Raw genomic sequence first — 21,829 nt, forward strand, 5'->3', positions numbered from 1 at the left:
CAAAATCGAAGACAAAATATTTTTTTGACAATATAAGAAGACTTTAAAGGTTTAAATTAACTACAACGTAGCCGTCAAGTCATGCTCTTAATGCTATAGTAAATCAACACAAATTGCTAATTTGTTCGGAATAGACATCACTAACAATCGGAAAATCGCAAAGGAGCCCCAAGAATCCGCCCCAAAGTGTGCTGTACTTTATGGCAGCGTTGAAGCGGACGCTGACTTGCTGAACCGGAGGCAAGTAAATTAACACTAATTACAACATAATAACTATAAAATCGCAGAGACAAGTGCTCGGCAGACTCAACAGCTCATTGCCGGGCACTTGCCACTCATCGTGGAGCCGGGCCAAGTTCCCGGCCTGGCCAACAACTAGACTGAACCGAACTGAACCGAACTGAACCGAGCTGAACTGAACTGGCCGCCTGCAGCGCCGGAGAAAGGCAGGCAAAACAGAGTGCAAAACATGATTAAGAGTGAAATATTTATTTGCAGCACTTGGAGGCGCGCCACGGCAGCGCCAACAATTAGAAGCTAGGCTACAAGTACCAGTCCGGAGTGCACGGGAGTTCCGGCTCGGCTCCGGGCTCCGAGCCTCCCCGCGTCGACATGGCTTAAACATGTAAATGGCTGCGAGGCGAAGGAGCCCATGATTTAATGGCTCCACGGCCAACAGGATGGCGGCAACAAGTGCACGGCCCTTAATGCTTAGTTTAATTGTATTACGAGTAGGTTGGTTACTATAAAGTCTGTGTGTAGATACTAAAATGCTTTAAACGCTAAATGCCGGCTTATGTCTAGTACTCCTCCTCCTCGTCAAAACCGTAGCCGAACTCATCGTCATCGCCGCCCGTGTTGAGCATGTCCTGCAGCGTGGCCTCCGGTTCCGCCTCGGGCTCGGCATCAACCTCTTCCGCCTCAGCATCTTCGTCCAGGTCATCTGAGAAAGAGATATACGGATTAAGTCGCAGGCAAGACTTTTCAGTTAGTCGTTGGGACCCACCTGCTTCCACTACCACCGCTGGCTTGGTATCCGGCTGCTCCTCATCCGCCGCCTGGCTGACTGGCAGACCCATCTCCACCTTGGGTCGTTTTCGACTGGGTCCGGGCAGATCGTAAGCTGGCCTGCTGGCCCTGCTCTTCGGGGCAATGGGTCCCTCCTCCACAATAGCCGGCTGCTGCTTAATATCCTCCAAGGTGCTGGGTTTGGTATCTGCACTCGTAGCAGGAGAATCATCCATCAACCCAGCACTGCCGCTGGTCAAGGTCTTGAGCACCTCATAGTCGATCTTGCTTGAGATCTTCTTCTCTTGCAGCATCTTCTCGATGGCTTCACCGGCAGTGGAGGAAGGTCCGATGACCTTCTTGCGCGGCTTGCGCTTCTTGCGCTCCGGCTTACCCTCCTCACGCTCCTTCGCCAGGCGCTCGTCGCGCTCCTTCTGCTCTCGCAGATACTCCGCATTGAGGTTCTTCCACATCTCCAGCTTGGCCACCGCCTCCTCCTCTGTCAGCACATACTGATCCAGTTCATCGTCGTTCAGATCGTCGGTGATGAGTTCTTGTTCCTGCGGCTGCTTGGCCTTCTCCACATCCTCCAGATCGCTCTGGGTCACCCTACAAATGGCCTCAATATCCGGTCGCAGGCCTTCAATGCCAGCCACCAAACCACCAGGTTCAGTCTTTCGCACATCCTCGTTCTTGGCTATCAATTCGTTGATGACCTCTGCATTGGATTGTTCGATAAACTGGCGGGACTCCTCCAGTTCGAGATCCTTCTCCGAAGTGCTATTGGGTGTGCTGGGCGAGCTTAATGGAGTGATTCCCTTCCCCTTGGTCAAGTGGCGGTAGACGGAGTTGGAGTACTTGCCCAGGTCCTTTTCCAGATGAGCATCGATCTCTTTTTGCAGTTCCGTGAGCTCATGCTCGCCCATCTGGAAGTAGATAACATAAAAAGTAGATATATCCATATAGTTCTAGGATCTACAATGATATACACACTCACATCTTTGATCCTCTCGCGATCCTTTTTCCTGGCTGCCTTGAAGGAAGGCGGATCCTGTTCGCGCTCCAGGTCGACGGTCATGAACTCCTCCAAAGTCAGTCCGCCCGAGGGCGTTTCGGCGAACTCCGAGAGGCGCTTGCGGAGCGTTGACTCGTGGATCTTGACCACACCTATCACGTCCAGCATGGTGCGACTGAAGTCGTGCATGCGGGCCGCAATCAGCAGCGCTTGAGGTCGAAAGGGGGATTCTCTTAGTAGCTGGTGCTATTAAATTCCATTTCGCGGTTCACTCACCTGCTCCACAAAGGCCAGTGGGTCGTCGTCCCGAGTGCATGCAATCCTTCTTCATGCGCTGCACAATCCGCAGGGCCGTCATCGAAACCTCGTGCGTTTTGGCGCCCAACTGCAGGCGATTGGCAAACCGCATGATGTACAGGCAGGGATCTATAAGGAAAGGTGATAAAGGAGTCTCATAAGTAAGGAGATATGGAAAGAAACCTAAGAGACGCCTTAGCTTGAAATACCCTTGACTTTTCTTCAAAATAACTAGTTAGTAAGGTGGTATTAATCAAATAAGGCGGATAATGTGGGTAAAAATTAGCACAAACAATAAAGTTTATTTTAAAACCCCAATAATAAATGATATCAAGGTTCTAACTGGTGTTTATTATGATATTTCGAAGCTTAATCATTAAATACATGACAATATATTTGGTTCTTAACTTAGTTTAAAGTACAAATTGAACAAAAGCAATAATTTCTTTGGCTCTTGGGAACCCAAAACTATAAAACTAGGTTTACCCTCTGTTAGAGTACCGTAGTCAAGAGGTTCCAATACCACTCACTAACTGCAAGAGCATCAGCCGAAGAACTTGTCCGACGACCTTGAAGCCGGGTCGGTCTAGCCAATGAAACCGAAAACATTCAATAACCGGCCCAGGTCTCCATGGACAGCTGCCGAAATAAACAATCTTGAACCCGAACTTCAGGTCCGATATTATTCAATTCATTCAACTTTTACATGGCAATGAGAGGTGCAGAGAGTCGGTTTCTGGGAGAGTGAGCAGCCAGAAGACTGCGAAAGCCGAAGAGTCGCCAGCCCCGCCGAGATTTTCTATCATGCGATAAGTTTGTTTGCTTTTTTTTTTGGTGCTCTCCGCACGAACATCACGCATCCGTCACGTAGTCCCGCCAAAGGTTTTGGGCCATTCATTGGCCTATTAAACCGATAATTAGCCATATTTGAACTAGATGAAAGACAGGGCCTGCCAAGGAAACCCACAAGCCAACATGTGCAATTAACACTTGGCCCAGTCATTTCGGCCGGAGCGCAAAAACAAAAGCCAAACGCAAATGCAAACAGCAATTAACGCACAACAAATACGTCTAAAAAAATACGAACAAAAAATAATACAAAACAGTGCGAAACGCATTGGAAAATCAAAGCCAGCAGACACACGACCTTGCCAAAGTTATTTGCCAATCGTTTTTTATACTTTGTACTTAACTCACGGTTTACAATTTGCCCGCAAATTGCTCTGGGAAAAGTGGACGAGGAGGAGGAACTCAAGATTTTAAAGCCTATTTTCTTAGGTCTTCGAGTGGATGGTCACTTGAATTATACAATTACATTTTACACAATTGTTTGGATAATTGTTCAAGTTAATGACCGTGCAAATGGTGGGCCATATCGGTTTTAATTATTCATATAATAATAATGCCTGCCGAAAGACTTACATCATTTATGCTCAATAAAAAGGTGGAAACATAGCGGGGTACTCTGCTTATTTGAGGTTTTTATGAAATTGACTTTGTAAACTATCAAAGATTATCATAAAATAAAAATGGAACATATGTGTAAGTACATCTTGGCCTATAACCAAGGAAAGTACTTCCTATTTTTATAAGTACTTATAATTTTAAGGGATATACCATAAAATTGGTTTATTTTGCAGTATATAGTTTCCCTTAAGTACCAATTTACCAGCTATTTTTAACATTTAGCCACCCCTGTCCCAGGGGTTAGCACATTATCCCGGAACTTACTGCTAATCCTCCGCCACTCCAGCCCCCCAGCTGGTTGTTTGTGCAGCGCCACTTGACACACAAAGGCAGATGCTGTTAAACGTCAACCCCTGCTGACCGAGGGAAAAGGGGGCGGAATCGGGGGAGGATGCTTGTCAAAGTCTCGCCAACTGTACTCCTCAAACAAAACAAAAAAGAACTCCGGCAAAGGAGGAAAAAATTATTTATTAAACCCTAATGAATGGGCACATTTGTGGAGGCCCAGCAGCACGGCAGCAGCCCTCAAACTGTGGCGCCCCCTGAATGAGTCCCCCTGAGCCACCGCCCCTGCGTTTTTGTTGCTACTGCCGTTGAGTGCTCCACTTGAAAAATGATGCCGCTGATGCGGTGACTACGAGCTGCGAACTGCGATCGGAAACTGTGACTGCATTGACCCTTCAGCACAGCGCCCACTCATCTGCCACAGCTGTTACTCGAACTGCTGCTGATGCCGCTATAACTGTTACTGCTGCACCTCAAGAAAATGTGTGCTAGTCAAATAAAATACAACATTTATCATTTATAAACACATTTAAACAAACTTTACTATTAATAATTAGATACAAGTACAGTTTCTAGGAGTTAGGTTTATGGTTAGACAACAAGCAATCAAATAGGATTTACCAACACTAACTGGGGTATTCAAGCTTTTTTGTCCCTTTTATAACACTTATACGGATCTGACACTGATTGTTTAACTGATTTGCAACTTAATTAATCAAAAGAATTACATTGAACTGATTCCAAGTTTTTCCCTTATGTCTTTAGATTCAAAGGCCTCTATAGACTGGATTTTTTGAGTGTGCTGCCACTTCTTGACAGTTGCCAGCACGGCTGTTGCTAATGGTTTCTTAATGTCGCCCGCCCCCTCCCATCCTCCCGGGCGTTTCGCAACTGCAGCTAGTGAAATTATTATTATTTAAACTTTATTTTTGCGTTTGTCATGACAGCAATTATCATTTTGGGGGCACCCTGCTCCTCCTGCGCCACTGATTACTCCGCATTTTGCGAAAAATGCCAGCGGTTTCGGTTCGAGTTTTCCTGCCACAGCAACAATTAACTGCGTTTTGCTGCTTTAATTGTTTTGTAATTGACCCAGAACGCGAGATTAATGAGGAAATGCAAGCTGAGGAAATGTCGCGTTCGAGAGTCGTGCCAAAGCAAAGCAAACCATCAAAATTGGTTAGCACTCAATAAAAAATAAATATCAAATCGTCGCGTTTATCGCATGCGATAAATGACCGTCTCAAGGCGAGCGAAAAGCAGAAAAAAACCGAAGCTAAAACCTTATAGTCGATCGTGGTCGATCGGGTGTCTCGAGCCTCGAGTTGCCGGTTTTGGATCTCAGTTGAAAAATTAGTAACTCACTACGAAGTCGTTCGTTGACTCGCGCAGTCGCAGTCGCAGGTCGAAAATAAATCGAGAAATCCAAAAACGTGGTCCGCCGTCGCGCCTGCGCAAACCGAAAAGCAGAAAATAAGAGAAGAAGCTGCGAGGAATATAAAAAAGCCCCTACTCATATGTGAGGCCCATCATTTCATCAGTTGCCTGCGGTCTGCCGTCTGCCGTCCATCCCAACAAATTACAAAAGTGTGTATATTTGTCCGATTGCTTGTTAAAGTTATAATAATCGTTGACAAAGTGCGCGTAGCTCGTTTGTTTGTTCTTCTGTTGACGTTTTAATTTATGTGCAGTTTGGTTTTTTCACTTTTTTCCCTCGCTCAGCTGACTGACAGCTTTGCGACGCCGGTTGAGCGTGAAAAAATAACAAAAAACACCTCAAGAAAATTGCTTTGAGTGAAGTGCAAATATAAGAGAGAAGCTAAGCAAAAAATCCCCAAAAATTCCACTCAGTTAATTGTTTCTAATGATCGTGAATTGGATTTGCCCCCGAAATATTATCCGCTTACGTCAGATATCAATGATTTTAGCCAGCGGTTAATGAATTGTTCCAATATCTAAACCATTAAGTGAGACCCGGAAAGTGCTTGGCAATGCTAAAAATAATTTAGCAAACTGAAGAGTGCCTCTACCGGTTCATTAAATGCCTCCAACTCATCGAAACCCATTGAATTATTAATTACTGCCTAATGATCGACGCCTACGAATCGGAATATAATCAATCTGAGATCTCAATCGAGGGTAAACTATCTTATCACCGGGGAATAGGTGGTCCCACCGTGTATTTATCCGTGGGCTTCACTCTCGGTTAATTGCCGAGCATTCGGCTGTAATTTACTGCTCATAACTATGATTTGTGTTTGGAGGCGCTGCTTTTCATGACAGCCCTCCTCCCCGAGTTTTTTCGAAAATACTCAAGCTTCCCGGCAGCCAAAGTCCCACACTATTTCGTGTTTGTATTTCAAAACAAGGTAAACTAAAAACCCCACCCAAAATAGAAAAAAGGAGGGAACAAGCTGCTGGCTAAGCAAACAAAACACATCTATACATCGGATTCGCATTTAGAATTCCACTCAAGAATCGCGCAAGCTGGAGGCATGAATACCTAAATATTAAGTAACTCGATGACAATTTATAACTTTTAACTAATATACATGCAGAAAAGGAAACGAAAACGGGTTTCGGCTACAAATATTTGACAAAGAACATGTCACCATAACCGCAGAAACAGATTGAGAATTCAGCAACTCATTCCGCGTCGAAAGACCATTCAAATGGGGATTTTTCGGGGCCGCAAAGAATCCAATGCAAACGAACAAAAGTTTCCGTTTGTAAAAAAAAAGGTTAATTCGTCGAGTCATTAGACAAAATGCAACATGACTTACCAAATATTGCCAAGAAATATGAAAAGTGAGTGAGAAAAACTGCATGTTAATGTCTATAAAATTATCTGCAAATTAAAGCGTCTAAGCCCAAGACGCTGGCTGAAAAGCTACAAAGCCGATAGACTGAGAAACTGAAAAACCGAAAGACCGACAGCCGACGGTCTGAATAATTGCGAAACAACCTAAGGGCACTCGAAACGAGGTCCAAACTCATATGGAATCACCTCAAACAAAAGTCGAGACACTCACAAGGTGGAACTTCGGCGGTGCAGCTTGGCGAGAATAAGATACTCTGGTCCAGAAATCTTGCTTAATGAGGAACCCAGCGCAGCGAATGCAAATATATACACAACCCGACGTAGAACCCTTGTAACGACCTAACTATTACTCAACAGAACTATTTTTCCACTGGGGGTTATTTTGCAAACAGCGGGCATTTTTATGGAAAAATATTTAAGCTTGGTAAACAATTGTTTAGGAAAATCTTAGTAGCATGGCTGCTATTATAGCTTAAGGTACCAAATATAAAAGATTCAAGAACGCATTATACATGGTTTTATGTAGAAAATTCGTAGGATTCGAGAACGAATTATTCCTGGATTTATATAGTCAAACATTTTTTCTATGTATATATATTTTTGAATTTGCAGTAATAAATTAATTATTTGCAAATGAAAATTCATTAAATAGCATATTTTTTTAATTAAACCTAATAATAATACTTTAAATCCGCACTAATTCTTAACCCCTTGAACCTGTTGAACACGCTGACTTGACCCCATTTCGATTAATATTACACTCGAAACCTTTTAAATTCGTTCCTTGAGGCCCTTATCAGATTACAGAGTTGGCCTGCGAGTTGCCATAAAAACCCGAAAAAAATACACAAAGTTAGCAAATTGGCCGAGTAAAAATAAAAAACAAAAATCAGACAAGCGCGAACAATTAAAGTGCAAAATCGGCAAATCAACGAGCTCTTTTGCTGACCACTTGACCGACTGATCGCCCAATCGACGGTTCGAGTGCTTGGCCAAGAGTTCGACGGGTTATTTTGTTATTTAGTGGGCCACGTGAGCGAATGGATGTCTGGGAAGTGCGATGTGAGGGGCTTCAGAGGTCGATTGCTTTCGGCGTTTAGATTTTATCCAGAGAATGCGAGGGGCCTTATGACACTTTTGGTTAATCAACGAAATGCGTGGCCATTGCAAAATGCCGGGGCCAGGGGGAAAATGCAACAAAAGGAGCCCGAGCTCGTTAAAAAAGGGCCGAGAAATAATGAGAAAACAAAAGACTCCACACACACTCAGTGACTGCAAGAAAAAAGATACAAACTATTCGCTTTTTCAGTTTTTATTTTCTGCTCTGCTGTGATCTTGTGGATGTGGTGGGTTTTTATGTTTCTTTTATTTTTTTGGCGAGCATGTAATGAGGAAATAAAAATCGAAAGTGTTACGCGGGCGTTTCTGTGGGGTCTCCCCTGTGCCACCCTACCACCTTTTTTCGGCCAGTGTGTGTCCGACTCTGACCCGAGATTTGGCCAAAAAGTGGGTCGCACCATTTGCAATTAAAGAGGCAATGAAAAATGAAATAAAGCCCGGGCTGAGGAAAGCAACGAATACAATTAAGGAAAGGGCGGCCAATGTTAATGCAAGCGGCAAATTCGAAATGCACCTTTATACCTCCAGTGCAATGCCAGAGTGGAAAATACGCATTTCGTACGATAAAAAAGACGAAATACGAAAATCAGCGCTCACACACGCGAGAAAGAAATTAAACAAAACATGCCGAAATTGAAATGTGGCTACAAAATAACAAAAGCCCACAGCTGATGAATAATAAACGTGACTCGATTGTTAAGCCATGAAATTAATTTAGCATAAATTGTATGTGTGTTTTGCATAGCAACTAAGGAGGTTGAGGGGTTAAGAAGAACCGTGGGGATTCAGGGGGAGAGGCGCAAGCAGCTGCCTAGAACTTTATGCAATTTATTTCAGTGGAGAAGATGAAATCGATTTAGAAAATCTTTAATCTTTCAAGAACAATTAATAGATCTTAGGTACCCTTCCATTTAAGCTTATTTTAAAGAGTTACAAAGCGTTACTTAACTGCATTTATATTTATTTATATACAAATGTAATGTATTTTACCTGTAGTGATCAATCACAGCGAATTGCTTGAAATTATTTATCAAGTGAAATGCCAACACCTCTGATTTTACCATCAAAATGTTAACAAATTTAAGGCTTGCGTCTAATTGTATTTTTTATGGTGTTCATTCTGACAAATGAAAGACGAATGATACAGCAGATTGTTAGCTCAAATTAATGAAATTTAAAAACAATATACTGCTCTGGTGTTTCTCTATTGCTTCGTTAGCTGTTGTGCAACACTGAAAGTACTGAACTCAAAGTTATAAACATCATTTGTTTACTTCAGTTAATCAGAACCATATCAACAGAAATGTTTAACTCAATTAGAGTGCTACCTAATTAATATTTTAAATTTATGAATTTGCTTACTCATTAGTTTATCACCCAGAATGTCGTCAGAGGTGAATTTTTCACAGCTAACCAACACTATTTCTAGTCAAAGATCTAACTCAGTTCAAAGTTCGAACCCAAAGACGAAACCAAGCGTGAAGAACTTCATTAGGCGTCGAGAAACAAATTGCTTTGTGTTTTGGGGGCGTGGCAGAGCGGGGAAGGCGGTTTTGGGAGGTTGCAATACCTCATTTTGTCAGGTGAAGAGATACCTTTATCCATAGATAGTATGTGTATATTTCGCCCTCGCCACAAACTTGTTGATTGTGGCAAAGACGGGCCGTGACGAGACAAAAATAAAGTGAGAGAAACAAAAATTATGTTCATGTCTGTCGCCGTTTTGTTTTGGTTACGGACTTCGCCATGCTGCCAATTAAAAATAGCCGCTTGCATAATTTCCGCTGGCAGAGAGTCAGGTGCAAGAGTTCTCCAGTTGACCCAAAAACTATAAAGCCCACTGATGGGGGGTCAAAAAATAAAAGCGAAAAGAGAGGGGCTCGACTTAATTCACTTCCTGAAGCTAATAAAATGCGACAAATGCGTGCGAGCTGGAGTTTACGTTGAAAACCGTAATGGAAATGGAGAAGTGAAAGTGCAGCCCGCAATTGGCAATTTTTCATTTGAGAGCGAGCTTGAAGCCAAAATTGATTCCAAATTGTATCATTTATATCCATAAAAATCACATTATGTTACATATTGAAATAACAATTGCGGTCAAACTAATAGGAAAGCTATTACACTTTGCGGTTGGTGTTCCACATTAGGAGTGTTTTAGACTTCGGTAAACTAGTGTGGAAAAATTTGAGTAGCACATGGCATCCAACCTAGTTAAACAAGTATTTCACGAAGTTCAAAAATGATTACCATGTCAAACTGATTTTCTGGTAAAATTACTGTATTAAATTGGAAACATGATAGATTTTAATATCTTAAATAACAATGTTTAGCGAGCTCAAATTCTTTACTTGGAAACAACGTCTCATGCCAACTCTCTAAAGTTCTCAATTAAGTGTTAATTAAATAATATGACAAGAGTTACGGAAATATTTTCTGATAGATTTTTTAAGCAAATATAAAATTACTTAATCGATTTCTAACCCTTATGTGAGTTGTCCCCCTTATTTGTTGCAGCCAGGAGCAGGAGTAATGTGAAGATGACCCCGCAACCGACCGTAAGATGATCGAGGCCTTTGCGAATCACCTGAGCAGCCACCTGGGACGCCACCTCTTCTACTGGGCCATCGAATCGAGCAGCGCCTCTTCGGGAAACTACGGCCTCAACCTGCGGATCTCCGAGCTGATCAACAAGTTCCACGGCCCCCTCGAAAGGGGGGTGCAGGTGCTGGACCACCTGCTGACCCTCGAGGAGGACGACTTCGCCGGCCACTGGGGCAGCGCCTACGCGCACAACTATGAGCCGGAGTACGCAGCTCGAGTGCCGGAGAACGAGGAGCTGCCACCGCCAGAATACAGTGAGTAATATTCGGAATAATGAAATTATGATATATATCAACAGAATTAGCTGATGATATATTGTTTACCGGGGATAAGCTCCCACAATAAACATTTTTATAGAAGGTATCAAGAAATTGAAGTCCAATTTTGGGTTTATTCAAGCGAATGACCCAAATATTGCATTCAAGACCGCCAATATTTGTCTTATCAAGAGGCCAACTTAGTTCCAATACGCCAGAAAGAGATTTAACTGGGTATGACTCAAAGATTAGCTTAGGCAAAGGTCAACAACATGTTTTTCAGTTTTTTTCGGCACACATCTTCGATCTGTTGCCGGCTGGTGCTTCTGTTCGAGGTGCTGCTGCAGAAACAGGTTTTACTGTACACGAATGTGCTAAGAGATAAACAAACCTTGACAAGTGAGCTCGCTGGCCAGGCGAACACATCAAAATCGATTTCAAGTTCAGCGATATGTTTCTTCATCATAAATATTCGCCGAGCGAGGCAATAAATAATAGACCAAATACGATTCGGACATGCAAATACCAGGTAAAGCCAACAGCAAGGCTGATTGAAAAGAGACGGCGACTCATAAGAGATATAAGAGATATGATATTAGGGGAGTTTACAGAGTGAAAAAATTAATTATAGCCAAAAAACTTAAATTAGCCTGGTAATTTGTTAAAAAAAAAGACAGACACTTTTGTAATTTTCCGCCGAAAAAAAGATCATTAGATCCAAGATCATGTTTTTGTCGGTGTAACATAAACCTCTTGAATCAGCCCTATTAGCTCCCACACGTACGCCTTTTTACGGCGCGCCATGACGGAAATACATATTAGTATCGAGTGGCCGTGATATAATCAAAATGGGTTGCGAAATCCACAGTTGACGTATGTCAGCTAATTTAAATTCAAAACAGGCGCCCAAGAACGGCACTGTCCAACACTTGTTCGCCAGAGACGGCTGTCGTTCGTTGGCGGTCTGGCAACGCTAGTCGTCAGCCCCCACAGCTGTTGCAAATACAACCCTGGCAAACGGCGCTTTCCAGCCCTGGAGAAATATATATTCTATTCTTGGGGGAAAATAAAAAATGAAAATATCGCAGTAAAAATGTCATACGATTGACTTAAGTGCAGGCAAATGTTTGAACAGCGAGCACTCGAGTGAAGCCGAACTATTCTTCTGGGTTTTCCCACTTTGGAGCGCTCCAAGTCGCCCTTTTCCCCCGCGATGGCCAGCAGCAGCAGTAACAATTCCTCGGCCAACAACCACGGAGGCCACAATCCGCTCAACCGATTGTCCCTGAAATCCGCCGGAAAGCGCAACCAGGAGAGCATGTCCCACTCCCAGCCGAATGGCGGATGGATAAATGGTAAGGCGGAAAATGCAGGGGCACCGCGATTCGCGGGAAAAACAAGGAAAAGCGAGGGCCGGAGGTGGACGCGGAGCAGGGGGCAGGGGCAGACAGGTGCCCTGTGTCTGTGAGTTATTGATTTTTCACACAGCTCAAACAGTGTCACCGGTGGGCGGGGGGCGGTGCAGGGGCGGCACGAGCAGGGGCGCTGTCTGGCAACACGAACAACAACAACAGCAGTCGACTGCGTTGCTATTTTGAGACGCTCCACTTTTAGAGTACAGCAGAACCTGGCTAAGCAGTACTTCCAAGCTACAAAGGCCTGTTCAGCATGTTGAACAAAGGAAGAATATGAATAGTTAACAATATCTTTAACTGTTTTATTTTAAAACTAAGCTTTAAGTCATCATAGTAAATGCACATTGCTCCTAACACTGAAATACAAAAATAATATGTAAATGATCTCTAACTCAGCCTTCCATTGCTCAAACATGACCTTTAATATGGATTTTACCTTTAAAAATTGGTTAACAATTTAAGCTAGTTGAAAAGCTTTTAATGTATACCTTAAAGCTCAACTTCTATGTATAAAAATATTAAATAATCCATTAGAAATATTATTATGAAAAATGACTAGCTGATTTCTGTAGTGTATCTCATCATATAAAAAACAGAGCTTCCCCAGGTGCGAGCTTTCTCGCTTTACGCAAGCCCCACTGTATTTGGGGTGTAATAATTGTGGAAAAAAGGGGAGACCCTGGCATTTGTTATTTACGATGCACACGCAGCGGAAGTTGCACAAATGTGGCCACGCGTGCTGCTGGTTTTAAGCGAGCTGGGTGGGATCATCAACTCAGATAGCACCCGGGTAACCCAGATTTTAACCCATCTACCTAATCTCATCCGCAGTGGAAACCCTCAACAATGGCAACGGGCTGCTCCACTCGCCGCCCCACAATCACCAGCAACAGCAGCAGCAACAACAGCGAGGCGGCGGAGGAGCTTCGCCAGCTGGAGGCGGCGGTGGAGGAGGAGGTGCCAGCGCCGGAGCGGATCACAATATCCAGATAACGCAGCCCATCAGCGCACCATCCTCACCGCTGGCCTCGCCGGGCGCCCTGAACAGCAGCAGCAGCAGTAGTGGAGGCGGCGCAGGAAGTGGCGGAGGCATCTCCGGCAGTCCCACTGCCTTCTGTCTGCCCTCCAGTTCCGCTGCGGCGGCTGTGGCGGCCATCTCGGCCACGCCAACCAGCGGCAGTGGATCGTACGTGTGCTCTGCCGGAACCAATTGGCACTTCGCAGCCGTGGCGGCATCCAACGCCATCGATACGGCGGATCCCAACTGGCAGGCCAGCAAGGCGACGGTTCTCGAGAGGAATGCAGCCATGTTCAACAACGAACTGATGTCCGATGTCAAGTTCATTGTGGGCGGAGAGTTCGGTGAGGGTTCTCTTTACATTTCCATATTCAATCCATTATCTAATCTGTGAACCAATCTTTCTGACAGACATCGATCCCATTCAGACCATTCCCGCCCACAAATACATTCTCGCCACGGGCAGTTCCGTATTCTATGCCATGTTCTACGGCGGACTGGCGGAGAACAAGCAGGAAATCAAAGTGCCTGATGTGGAACCCACTGCCTTCCTAACGTTGCTAAGGTGCGATTCTAAAATATGGATAATAATCCAAACAATCTTATTAGAGTCTTGTTATAATTAGGTACCTCTATTGTGATGAAATCAAACTGGAACCTGAACACATCCTGGCCACCCTGTATGCCGCCAAGAAGTACATCGTTCCGCACTTGGCCAGGGCCTGCGTCAACTATCTGGAGGTGAAGTTGACGGCAAAAAACGCCTGCCTACTTCTCAGTCAATCGCGTCTGTTCGAGGAGCCCGAGCTGATGCAACGTTGCTGGGAAGTGATCGACGCACAGGCCGAGATGGCGGTTAAGTCCGAGGACTTTGTGGACATTGACCTCAAGACCTTCGAGTCGATCCTCTCGCGGGAGACGCTGAACTGCAAGGAGATCCACCTGTTCGAGGCGGCGCTTAACTGGGCCTTGAACGCCTGCGAGAAGATGAGCATCGATGATACTCCACAGAACAAGCGTAGGCTGTTGGGGCAGGCTCTGCACCTTATCCGCATTCCCACAATGACGCTGGAGGAGTTCGCCAACGGTGTGGCCCAGACAGGCATTCTCTCGTCGCAGGAGACAATCGACATGTTTCTGCATTTTACCGCCAAAATGAAGCCCTCGCTGGGCTTTCCCACACGCTCCAGGGCGGGATTAAAGACACAGGTGTGCCATCGCTTCCAGTCGTGCGCCTACCGCTCGAACCAGTGGCGCTACCGCGGACGCTGTGATTCAATTCAATTCTCAGTGGATCGAAGGTAAGGTTTAGAAATTTAGCTGAAAGATTAAGGTAATCATATGATCTTCGTTACAGAATCTTCATCGTGGGCTTTGGACTTTATGGCTCGTCAACTGGCGCTGCCAACTACAATGTAAAGATCGAACTGAAGCGTTTGGGTCGCACACTCGCCGAGAACGACACTAAGTTCTTTTCGGACGGATCGAGCAACACGTTCCACGTGTTCTTTGAAAACCCTATTCAGATCGAGCCCGAGTGCTATTACACCGCCTCCGTGATCCTCGACGGCAATGAGCTTAGCTTCTTCGGCCAGGAGGGCATGTCGGAAGTGCTGATGGGCAACGTGACATTCCAGTTCCAGTGCTCGTCGGAGAGCACCAACGGCACCGGAGTGCAGGGTGGGCAGATCCCAGAGCTGATCTTCTACGGACCCACCACCGTAACTGCAATGAGTTCGCCCACAAACTCGGTGTGTGCCACACCCATTGGTGGTGGAGGAGGCACCTCAAGCGCAGCAGCAGGCGGAACAGCTACTTCAAATGGCAGCAATGGATCTGGGAATAACGCCAACGGCTCTGGGGAGGATCTGGCCGACGATGGAAGCACCTGATGCGCACAGCTCTACTGCGCCGAGTGGCAGGGAGCGTGCTACTACCGCCAACAGCAGCAGCAGCAACAGAAGAGACCAACACAACAATACAAAACACAGCAACCGCAACAGCTACAGATACAAAATCGAAACTCATGGGTTTTCAGTGCAACACAACAAAGCAAATTGGAGTTTTAGGCGCATATATATCTATAGTTATATATACCAAGATAGTAGAGTGCTCTAGTTTTCGTAATAGTCACATATATATACACCTCGGCAGTGCGTTTTAAAGCTCTGAGACGGTTGTCAGATCAAGATCATCTCAACAAGAAAGTCACGCGATGCAAGTCATTCGATATAAGGAGTTTTCGGTAGTTGAAAAGATTTCCTTCGTTATCCCAAGTATGTTAAGCAAGTTAATTTTGACTGTTTTGCAGTTCTAAAACGCACTGTACATAGTTGTTGGTAATGCATATAAAAATATTTTCGAAATCGAAACAAGTTGAACATATACACCCAGAACTATATAGAAGCAGATTAGTAGTTGACTCGAAAACTTAATACGTTCCACGATCTGAGAGGGCGGGATGGGGTAAAAGGGGCGCTGTATAGGGACGCATACGTAGATGCAATAAGTGAAAATCGGGCAATCAGTCAAGCTAGCGTTAACCAATATTCTAAAGAGAGTTAATGGAAGAGTGGAAGCAAACTAATACGATATATACCAAACATATTTTTGCCAGCATATACCCAACATATATATACACATCTGATCTGATAATGATATATACACGCATATAGATAAACTATAGACCTATACACTCGGAGGGATAATAAGCCATGTTGGGAAGTGCATACGACGAATTTGAAGCCAAGTTAACCAGTTTACGAAATAGGAAGGAACAAAGAAATCAAAGGATCTTGTACGAGTTTGTGCACAAAATCTCTTCATATATATATATTCGAATATTAATCTTGTAGTATGCATTATCGCTATTTCGTAGTTGCTCCATTATAGCTCTCATAGATACACACATGCCTTTCTACTGATACTAAGCCCCGTTCCCTGCTCCTGTGCATTATTATCATAGGCTGCTCTGCGCAACAATCAGTTTTACGTTTGACTTATGAATTTCTTTGGAAATTGTACTGATTTTTTGCTTTTGATAAGACAATTACCGTTTTTTTATATACATATAACTATATAAATGAAAATGTTATCCTATACCGATTATGAATCTATTACCATTATGTACTTTAATCAAACAAAATACATTATTAGATTTTTGCGAATTTACGTTTCGGGTGTTTGGAATTCTTGGGAGCAGGAACTTTTATGTTTTTAAAGTGGTAAGTATGGCAAAGAACTAAAAACCTTACTTTAGGAGAGCATTTCTTTAGTTTTTTCTAAAAAATTAAGTTTTTCTAGACAATTATTAAAGTCAATTTCGATTTTTCTTGATAGAATTTTTGGGTTAGTTCCCCGAGTTGAACGCTTTTATGGGTGTAACTTAATATTCATGACGCGCACTTACCCACAGACGGTATGTTGATGCAAAGGGCATGTGATAGCTTCAAGTAGGTGCGTCCCAGCTCATAGGAGCAGATCTGCTGAACGTCGCTGATGTCGATGAGAAGATCTGGAGGATAATGAGCGAGGTTTAAGCTAGTTCTTAGGGATAACCAACGTGTAGCTTACGGGAGGTGCCTTCCGTTCTGCAGGTCATGTATACGCAGGCGGCGTAGATGTGCGTGCTCTTCCTGCCGCGAGTTAGATGCCGACTCAGAGCCATCTTAAAGAAATTCAGAGCAGTATCCGCGTAGTGCTGGGATAGTTGCAGCTGCTGGCAGAGAAGGGTGATGTCCTTTTTGGCCTTCTTGATGGTCACCTCGCGGGACTCCGTGCCCGAGCCCACCTGGAACTTGCCGTAACCGTAGTTGGTGGCCCCGCCCGATGACTCGGCGGACACAAACTGGCCGATTGCGGCTGCTCCATGACCAACTTCCTCGAACTGGACTTCCGAAACGATGAGGGAATCCTCCAGCACAGAGCCGCAGTTCATGCAAACTGTAACAGTTGGGACATGGTAAATATCATGGGCGTGTCTATCAATACACAACCTACCTCGATCTCCGCGAGCATTATCCTCCTCGATCTCGTTGGATCCGCAATTGCGACATTTTAGGCCCGTCGACATGGTTGTTGGTTTTTCCTCGCTTTAACTGGGCTTTTCCTTAAGCTAACACTATCAGACGAAGAGTTATCTTATGCACTATTGACTTAACAATTTAAACCACCTGTTGGCTGTCAATTCAGAGCATTTTTGCCGTTTTGTTTAAACAATTTGCAATTTGTTGCCAATTGAAATCAACACGCTTGAGGAACAGCTGTTCCGCTAGCGTTTTTCAACACTATTTTTTGGCAGCACCAGCTAGAGATGCGCAACTCTCAAGCACGAATCACCCATGCTCTTGAAATAAATGGCTTGTGAAGGTTAAGTCATGGTAATTATTGCTTAAATAAATTAAATTAAAATAAGATTTAAACAAATAATTTGATTTGTGGTTGTAAGTTAACACTTTTATTACATTTTTATAAAACAAAATGTTGATGGTGTACACAGTTTTTAAATGCACATCTCTATCTTCTGGAGGCGGTAAGTTTGTAAGGTGGCGCAATACAAACTGTTTCTTATGTTTTCTCGGTCTATTTGTGTGGTAAGTCAGCATACAGTAGAATAAAACCTTGCAAACTAAGCTTTAACAATATTAACCTATATTTTAGGTCTTTCTCTAAAGAATTACCAAAGTTCATCCATATTTTCTAAAAACTGAAAACTTATGACGTCACAGAATACCGCAGCACGAAACCACCCCCACCACCACACATTCAACACCCTGCGCAGGCGGAATAAACAAGTCAAGTCGGCCTAGAATTTTGCAAAATCTCTCTGAATTAGAAATACCGGCTGACTTACTTCCGACATGGGCGATGCCGACAGAGCGATGAACGAACCGGAAGCGGCCAAAACGGTAGCCGGCATCCAGGTGATTCCCGCCGAGGATGTGGCCTCCATCGAGGAGATAATCACCATCGACCCGGAGTGCTACGAGCTGGATCTGAATCATCGCCGCATCGAGAAGCTGGAGAACTTCGAGCCCCTCACGCGGATCGAGCGCCTCTTCCTGCGCTGGAACCTGATCAAGAAGATCGAGAACCTGTCCACCCTGAAGACCCTAATTGAGCTGGAGCTGTACGACAATCAGATCACCAAGATCGAGAATCTGGATGATTTGACCAACTTGGAAGTGCTGGACATCAGCTTCAATCGTCTCACAAAGATAGAGAACCTGGACAATTTGGTCAAGCTGGAGAAGGTGTACTTTGTGTCGAATCGTATCACCCAGATCGAGAACCTGGGCATGCTCACCAATCTCACCATGCTGGAGCTGGGCGACAACAAGCTGAAGAAGATCGAGAACATCGAAATGCTGGTGAACCTGCGACAGCTCTTCCTGGGCAAAAACAAGATAGCCAAGATCGAGAACCTGGACACGCTGGTCCATTTGGAAATCCTCAGTCTGCAGGCCAATCGTATCATTAAAATCGAGAATCTGGAGAAGTTGAAAAACCTCCGCGAACTCTACATATCGGAAAACGGGGTGGAAACCATTGAGAACCTCGACGAGAACAAGAATTTGGAGACCCTCGACCTGGCCAAGAACCGGCTGAAGGGAATTGCCAATCTGGAGAAGCTGGAACTGCTCGAGGAGCTCTGGCTGAACAACAACGGGGTGGACGACTGGAAGAACATCGAGCTGCTGAAGGTGAACAAGGCGCTGCAGACCATCTACCTGGAGTACAACCCGCTGGCCAAGGACGTGCGCTACCGCTCCAAGCTGCGCGACATCCTGCCGCAGCTGCAGAAGATCGACGCCACCCTGTGCAAGGTGCCCGGGTCCTAGATGGATCCACCGCAACCCCCTTGAAAGACTAATCCACGGCGTTGCGCCAATACATTTATATTGAATAACTTTGGAACAATGCGTTTAAAATATACATGAAAATTAACCACATCAAAGGGGCTGTTAAAAATGTGTTATAGATGTCATCCAAGTATAAGGAAAGCCTTTTGTGATTTAGCAAATATTGAATAATGAAACAGGTGAGACATCCTCATAGTATTTTCAGTAATTCTTATCTCGTTTACAATTTTTGCTTTTTAATTTTTTATTCCAGTTAAAATAAATAAATTGATTGTAATGAAGGTATTCCTTATGCTTTTTTATACACAACAATTCGTCATTTATTTATAAAATTAGCATTTTACCATGTCAAAGAGAATTTAACCATATACATTTGCATTTGTATTGAGTGAAATCACAGAGCTTTTTTGATAAGTAACCTTTATAATTGTCTTTTGCCAGCTCGATTTCTTTTTTTGCCGTTCGTTGAGCAAATAAGCTTATCATTTTAATTTGTTTTTTATTTTTTTTTTTTTACTTTTTGCAAACAAAGAGTGTGATGCATCAAGTGTTTACTTCAGGAGGAGAACTTCAATTTCAAACAGCGTAATAGTCTGCAGCCTTGACATTATGGGGACCTCCGTAAAAGTCCAGCACAAAGATGTTGGTAATGTCCAGTTCGCAAAGGTAGAAATTGTGGGCTGTGGAAAAGTGCAAGATAATATATATAAGGAGGAAATGGTCTCAATTTCAGACTAACCTTTAATCCAATTATCGGCAGCTGGATGGCGTTTCACGAAAGCATCCCTCGCGGGCGCATAGCCTTCATCGCTGGAGTCCAACTGAAGATTGATGTAGAATTTATTTATTAGAGGAGATAAGATAGTGATTAAAGTTTTACTTACTTTCTTGACCTGGCCGCTGATCATGGAGCGGGCACATGTGGGCTCCATGGGATCCTTGCCGCCATCCTTGCACCTAAGGGTCTGCTCATCAGTGAACAGCAACGTCACCTTGTTGTCCTTTTGCCAGTCGGGTCCAGTGAAGTCCAGATCGGTCAGCAGGAAGTGAATCTTTCCGGTGGAGTTGCCATTGGCATCGCTATCATCTATGGAGATAATGTTGACCATGGGATATCCTTCCACCAGTTTATTGGTCGAGAGACTTCCCAAGGCAGCCCAATTGGCGCGATGGACCAAATCCCGGGCGATCTTGGCATGATTTAGGCCCTGTTGCCGCTTGTATTCTTCGATGACTCGGGCATCTTGGCGGGGGGAGTATCCAAAACTGGGATTTGGGATCACAAGGGCCAATATCAAGGCCACCAGCATTGAAGGGCAGGATTGCATGGCTGGACTGCAAGTATACGGATTCGGTAGTGAAAGATCACTGATCACTGAAAGATCGGGATCATTGTATTTATGGGCACGAAATTCGCACAGGCCTTATCGTTCAACGTAATCTTTGTCAATATAATCTCAGACGGTCCTCACTTTCAGCACTTTCCGTGAATCACGTATGCATGTAAATGGAAAACAAAGCGGACTAATGGATAGCATTGACCCTTTCCGCCTTTCTACTTCTTTCATTGTACGCCGTATTCCGCAACCACTTCCCCTATAAGTACACTTGGCTGGCCTACCTAGGATCTGGAGTACTGCTCCGCGGTATCGGTACTTCTGCTTTGCGATTTGTTAGTAAACTGACTAGGCAACTATTGCACTCTCCATATCAGCTGTTTCGAGCACAAAGAACCAGAGGCTACGGTTTGAGCGGGTACCTCGGATGTGGCGAGGGTGTATATGACACATGGAGAGCCGCTTTTAGCGGTTCCCCAGCTCTTAAACATTTTTTAAGTGGGCGAGAGACTTAAGTCTTAAAACTGGTTATAAGCCGCACTTAAAAATCGGACTAATTTTGGAACCACCTTGCTTTATAATTGGTGGAAAATATTTTATCAAAACAACTTGTTTTAAACAAGGAGAGGCTATAATTAAAGATGTGAGTAATAAAAAGAATGTTCTTCAATAATTTTTTGAAATGAAAATGTCGAATATTTTTGAAAAAATACTAAAATTAGTTCCCTACTTTTAAAAAATTTGGAACCCAGGGGTACCAACAGAGTGATCATCCAATAACAGTCTACGCAGCATTGCCAGACCAAAATAAATCCGACCGCTATAAAACCAGAGCTGGATCCAGAATAGACCGTGTTTAAACCATTTTAACATTTCTTTCATTTTATTCGCAAATATGTAGGTATGCTTAAATATGTTTTTTACTTCTTTAGGAGTATCATTATACTTTGACTTGTTCTTGTTTACCATATAACTTGTACATTTCACTTTCATTTAACTTGACCTCATTTAACATTTATTGTTTCTATTTGCGATTGGCTCGAAATTTCGCCAACTTCTGGTTCTGCATATCCACCGTGTTTTTGTGTTTTAGTTATTCTAGTGTGCGGTTATTAGTTTTAACATTCATTTGTATTTCTGTTACGTTTACGTTTTTATTTTTGTACCGTTGGAAATATACTTTTGTTCTCATATTATTAGACATTTTTTTGGTTGTAATTAAATTACGTTTGCCAGATTAGTTTACCCTGCCGCATACAGTTTGTTTGAAAAATATATGTACACATCTCATGGAGTCCTCAAATAAATATGTACGCATAGATCTCGAG

General features: G+C 43.8%; 4 protein-coding genes across 6 annotated transcripts; 2 read left to right on the forward strand and 2 right to left on the reverse strand.

Moving 5' to 3' along the window:
- Window positions 1-4: 4 nt before the first annotated feature.
- Window positions 5-17,576, reverse strand: LOC108024619 (transcription factor IIIB 90 kDa subunit). 2 transcript variants are annotated; one of them, XM_044091158.2, is made up of 8 exons: window positions 17,476-17,576; window positions 17,303-17,423; window positions 16,877-17,245; window positions 16,713-16,817; window positions 2,300-2,449; window positions 2,006-2,232; window positions 1,007-1,934; window positions 5-943 (listed from the first exon to the last, which is right to left on the reverse strand). In XM_044091158.2, exons 2-8 carry the CDS (start codon window positions 17,373-17,375, stop codon window positions 801-803), a joined length of 1,995 nt encoding a protein of 664 aa, XP_043947093.1. In that variant the 5' UTR covers window positions 17,376-17,423; window positions 17,476-17,576; the 3' UTR covers window positions 5-800. The 2 variants fall into 2 exon arrangements, with proteins under 2 accessions (XP_043947093.1, XP_016950146.1); XM_017094657.3 differs by having other exon boundaries at window positions 17,303-17,576.
- LOC108024618 (BTB/POZ domain-containing protein 6-B) lies at window positions 5,446-16,474 on the forward strand. Of its 2 annotated transcripts, XM_017094655.3 has the most exons (6): window positions 5,446-5,659; window positions 10,527-10,867; window positions 13,117-13,647; window positions 13,715-13,868; window positions 13,930-14,604; window positions 14,661-16,474. In XM_017094655.3, exons 2-6 carry the CDS (start codon window positions 10,573-10,575, stop codon window positions 15,193-15,195), a joined length of 2,190 nt encoding a protein of 729 aa, XP_016950144.1. In that variant the 5' UTR covers window positions 5,446-5,659; window positions 10,527-10,572; the 3' UTR covers window positions 15,196-16,474. The 2 variants fall into 2 exon arrangements, with proteins under 2 accessions (XP_016950144.1, XP_016950145.1); XM_017094656.3 differs by lacking the exons at window positions 5,446-5,659; window positions 10,527-10,867 and adding an exon at window positions 10,998-12,225.
- A 482-nt stretch (window positions 17,577-18,058) lies between the features above and the next one.
- LOC108024620 (protein phosphatase 1 regulatory subunit 7) lies at window positions 18,059-19,259 on the forward strand. Its single transcript, XM_017094658.3, has one exon. It carries the CDS (start codon window positions 18,163-18,165, stop codon window positions 19,141-19,143), a length of 981 nt encoding a protein of 326 aa, XP_016950147.1. The 5' UTR covers window positions 18,059-18,162; the 3' UTR covers window positions 19,144-19,259.
- Window positions 19,260-19,441: 182 nt separating this feature from the next.
- Window positions 19,442-20,943, reverse strand: LOC108024360 (protein CREG1). The gene is made up of 4 exons (XM_017094264.3): window positions 20,786-20,943; window positions 20,049-20,499; window positions 19,904-19,985; window positions 19,442-19,844 (listed from the first exon to the last, which is right to left on the reverse strand). Exons 2-4 carry the CDS (start codon window positions 20,490-20,492, stop codon window positions 19,741-19,743), a joined length of 630 nt encoding a protein of 209 aa, XP_016949753.1. The 5' UTR covers window positions 20,493-20,499; window positions 20,786-20,943; the 3' UTR covers window positions 19,442-19,740.
- Window positions 20,944-21,829: the final 886 nt, after the last annotated feature.

Source organism: Drosophila biarmipes, chromosome 3R, assembly GCF_025231255.1.
Source record: "Drosophila biarmipes strain raj3 chromosome 3R, RU_DBia_V1.1, whole genome shotgun sequence".
NCBI lineage: Eukaryota > Metazoa > Arthropoda > Insecta > Diptera > Drosophilidae > Drosophila > Drosophila biarmipes.